The sequence below is a fragment of the Microtus oregoni genome, unplaced genomic scaffold, assembly GCF_018167655.1.
Source record: "Microtus oregoni isolate MIOR12 unplaced genomic scaffold, Mior012 000091F_ref0000469, whole genome shotgun sequence".
Taxonomy (NCBI): Eukaryota; Metazoa; Chordata; class Mammalia; order Rodentia; family Cricetidae; genus Microtus; species Microtus oregoni.
Genome location: NW_024544600.1, coordinates 1424610 through 1428335, shown reverse-complemented (window position 1 = coordinate 1428335; position 3726 = coordinate 1424610). Strand labels below are relative to the sequence as shown.

Genomic DNA, 3726 nt, shown 5'->3' with positions numbered 1-3726 from the left:
GAGCCCAGGCCAGCTTGAACTACACTGAGATTCTGTCTCAGAGCAAAGTAAGATGCATCTTGGCACTTTGCTGTCTCAGGTGACCAAGAGATTCTGACCCACGTGACCAAAATGGTTCATCCAAGGTGGAGTGCCCTAGAGCCGAAGTCAAAAGCCGTCGGATATTCGTTGCCTCCTAAAAAACCACGGTATCTCCCTCTGACTCTTTCAAAAGGGGTCAGTTAGTTGTGCGGACCTTGTTCTGAGTTTGGGGAGTCTGTCGGGAGGGTTTCCATGATTCCCCTGCTCCCTCAACAAAAGATGTGGCTCCAGTTGACCTCAGTCCATCACCAGACGGCTACGGGCCAGGGGCCAGGGAGGGGGTGAAGGATGGAAAGGGAGGACCCAGCAAGGGGTGTGGTCCCGGGTCTGATCCCAGGGTGGAGCCAGACAGCAGGGTCACCCTGTCCCTTTAAGAGAAGGGGGAGAGCTAGCCCCTCTCAGCCATCCTGTCCTGTCATCCACCCCAGCCAAATCCTAAAAGGAAAATGAAAGAGGGATCAAGAGGAACAGGTCCCAGCTGTCTCCCAAGGTCCTGCTCTCAGCTCTAAGCATAGGCCCCAGGGTAAGTAGAATCGGGAGGAATCCAGAGGCCACCAAGGGTCTACGGGGACATGGTGTGTTCTGTATGTCAGGGGAGGCTTACAGGAGATGCTTGACAACTGCTTGGGGGCTACGGGAGGCGCTGTTCCCATTCCCCTTGGCCCGAGGTAGGAGAGCGAGGAAAGGGCAGATTAACCGCGAGAAATTCCTAAAGCAGGTTTCTGTCTCAGCCTCTAACGGTGAGGAAGAAAAGAAAGGAGACAGTGGGGGCTCACCCGTCCTGGCCTTCGCCTTGCTCCCAGGAGTCTCAAACGGAATGAGGAATTCCGGACTCCAGCAGTCGCTCTGACTCCTAGAGATCATCCTGGCGCAAAGAGCCTGCAGAACAACCTAGAATCTGAGAGATCACAGGGTCTAGCCAAGCAGGCCCGGGCGGGGGTGCGGAGGAATCCCGCCTCAGCACCCTTTTAAGCCCAGGTGAAGGGATCCCATAGCTGAGGACGGACTCACCTACTTATCCTCACACTCAGACTCATTGAACCCCACAACATCTCTGACCCCTGGTGCCCTCCTAGGTTAGAAATTGTGGTGGACGTGGAGGGGCGGGGGTCCGGTCCATCCCAGCCTCTGATTACTCCCTTCCCTTGTCCCCAGCGTCATGGGGGAGTGGGCGTTCCTAGGCTCCCTGCTGGACGCGGTGCAGCTGCAGTCGCCACTCGTGGGTCGCCTTTGGCTGGTGATCATGCTCATCTTCCGCATCCTGGTGCTGGCCACGGTGGGAGGTGCCGTGTTCGAGGACGAGCAGGAGGAGTTCGTGTGTAACACGTTACAGCCCGGCTGTCGCCAGACTTGCTACGACCGCGCCTTCCCGGTGTCCCACTACCGCTTCTGGCTCTTCCACATCCTACTGCTGTCGGCGCCGCCGGTGCTGTTCGTCATCTACTCCATGCACCAGGCCAGCAAGGAGGCGGGTGGTGCGCAGCCGGCCACGCCGTGCACGCGCGGGCGTCCCGAGGCCCCGTGTGCCCCGTGCTCCCTGCGCGCCCGCCGCGCGCGTCGCTGCTACCTGCTGAGCGTGGCTCTGCGCCTGCTCGCCGAGCTGGCCTTCCTGGGTGGCCAGGCGCTGCTCTACGGCTTCCGCGTGGCCCCGCACTACGCGTGCGCCGGCCCGCCTTGCCCGCACATCGTCGATTGCTTCGTGAGCCGGCCCACCGAGAAGACGGTCTTCGTGGTCTTCTACTTCGCCGTCGGGCTGCTCTCGGCGCTGCTCAGCGTAGCCGAGCTGGGCCACCTGCTTTGGAAGGGTCGCCAGCGCGCGAAGCTGCTCCCGCCGCCGCCACCGCCCTCTCTGCCTTCGCAGCGAGCGGACCCCGACCCCTTCGGCCCGCCCGCCTACGCGCACCGCGCACCGGCCGGCGACAGCGAGGGCGAGGGCGACAGCGGCCACAGCAAGGCTTCGCTGGCCACCGTGCGTCAGGACCTGGCCATCTAGCGGCGAGGTCCGAGGCCGAACCTTCAGTAGCACTGGGGTCCTTGGAGGCAGAAGGGAGAAGTGGCTTCTCGCTGCGTAGGACCCTGCCTGAGCTGACGATGGGAAGAGGGGTACACCCCCACCCCCGGAGCAGAAGATGCGGGACCACCGGGGTTCGGGTCGGGGTAGCGTCGCACTTCCTAATGTTGGTTGCACCAGCGTGCTGGGATTGCTTTGAATCGGGGAGGCTGTGATCCCAGCGGAAAGGGAGGATGCCAGGGACCTTGAGAGCAAGCAAACAGGCCAAGGGCAATGAGTGATCTGATTGTTCTACCGGGGGCAAAATCAGCAACGATGGCAGCATTCCCAGGCCCCCTGCTTGGTCAGAGAAGTCCTTTTCCCAGTGGGCTTTCTGTGCACACATAATGCACACCTGGATACGCTGCGATGGGTTGGGTGCTCGTGCACATTAAACCTCCGTGGGCTGTGTGTGTGCTTGCATGCGTACACCCTCTGAGAGGTCAGTCCACACATGCATGTGCACACTTGTATACACCTCACAGGTAACAAGAGGTACAGACCTGTGTTCACGCATGCATGCACAGACATGCACATAGATGTCCTTGTGGGCTCTGTGTGCAAGCATGTGTGCATGCATCCTACGTAAGCTTTGTGGGCACACCTATACACACACATTCTGTGTGTGCATCTGCTAACACTGTCATTTTCTACCGGAACCCAATGCCAGTGGGGGCCATAATGGCTTTCTCCCTACTGATCTAACCCAGCCACCTGTGAGGCCATCGGTGCCCCCGTCCCCGTCCCTAACAGAGGGAGAGGAAAGTCCTGTCCAGCCGTCATCTTGTAGGTTTATGCCGCCATCCACGCTCTGCAAGCCTCACTGGGAGTGGGCTGGAAGATACAGCAGGCAGTGTTGTTCTTTTGGCTTCCATCTCTACTCTTCCCACCCGCCATCGTCCCTATAGTCTGTAAATGTGGTTGAGGTCTTTCCATCCTTAGGGAAAGCTGCCCCGAAACAGATTTGTTCCTGGGTCCCCATTCCCTTGCAACCAGCCTTCGTCTATCACAGACTTTGAAAGAGTTGCCCCATGGCTAACTCATCCTTTCCTGGCTTTCCTCACCTGCCTTCCTCCATCGCCCGTGTGGCCACTCTGGATACACCAGGACCAAGTAAGAAGTCCTGACAGAGCAGGGCTGCCCCTCCCCGGAACCTCAGGCTCCATTAGACATGCTGCCGGTCGTACCTTTAGCCACCGCACCCCAAAATATGCCATCACCCGCCTGAGGGCTTTCTGCCTTAGCCCCCGGGGGATTCCTGTCATTCAGACACAGCCAGCCCTTTCCCTCAAGCTTCCTGCACGTTGGGCTCCCTTGGTTAGGCCTCCGAGATGGCCATCTTGCCGTCTGTCACACCAGGCTGAAGTTTTGCTCACACCCACTTCGGACGCCAGTTTTAGACACACTCTCGGGTGTCGTCTCTTTCTGAAGCCCTGCCCCCGAGGCTGCCTGCCTTTGCCCTTTGGGCTCAGTTGAAGGAAGCAAGTGCCTCCAGCAGGGGCTCTCCCTGCCCCCCCCCCAGCTGGAGTCAGCACCCCATGTCCCAGCCCTTCTGCTGGATGGTCGCACAGACTCCATGTGGTCGCTATTTTGGG

General features: G+C 59.6%; 1 protein-coding gene across 1 annotated transcript; it reads left to right on the top strand.

Annotated features, from left to right (window-relative positions):
- Positions 1–1240: 1240 nt before the first annotated feature.
- Gjd3 (gap junction protein delta 3) lies at positions 1241–2074 on the top strand. Its single transcript, XM_041643789.1, has one exon. It carries the CDS (start codon positions 1241–1243, stop codon positions 2072–2074), a length of 834 nt encoding a protein of 277 aa, XP_041499723.1.
- The last annotated feature ends 1652 nt before the right edge of the window (positions 2075–3726 follow it).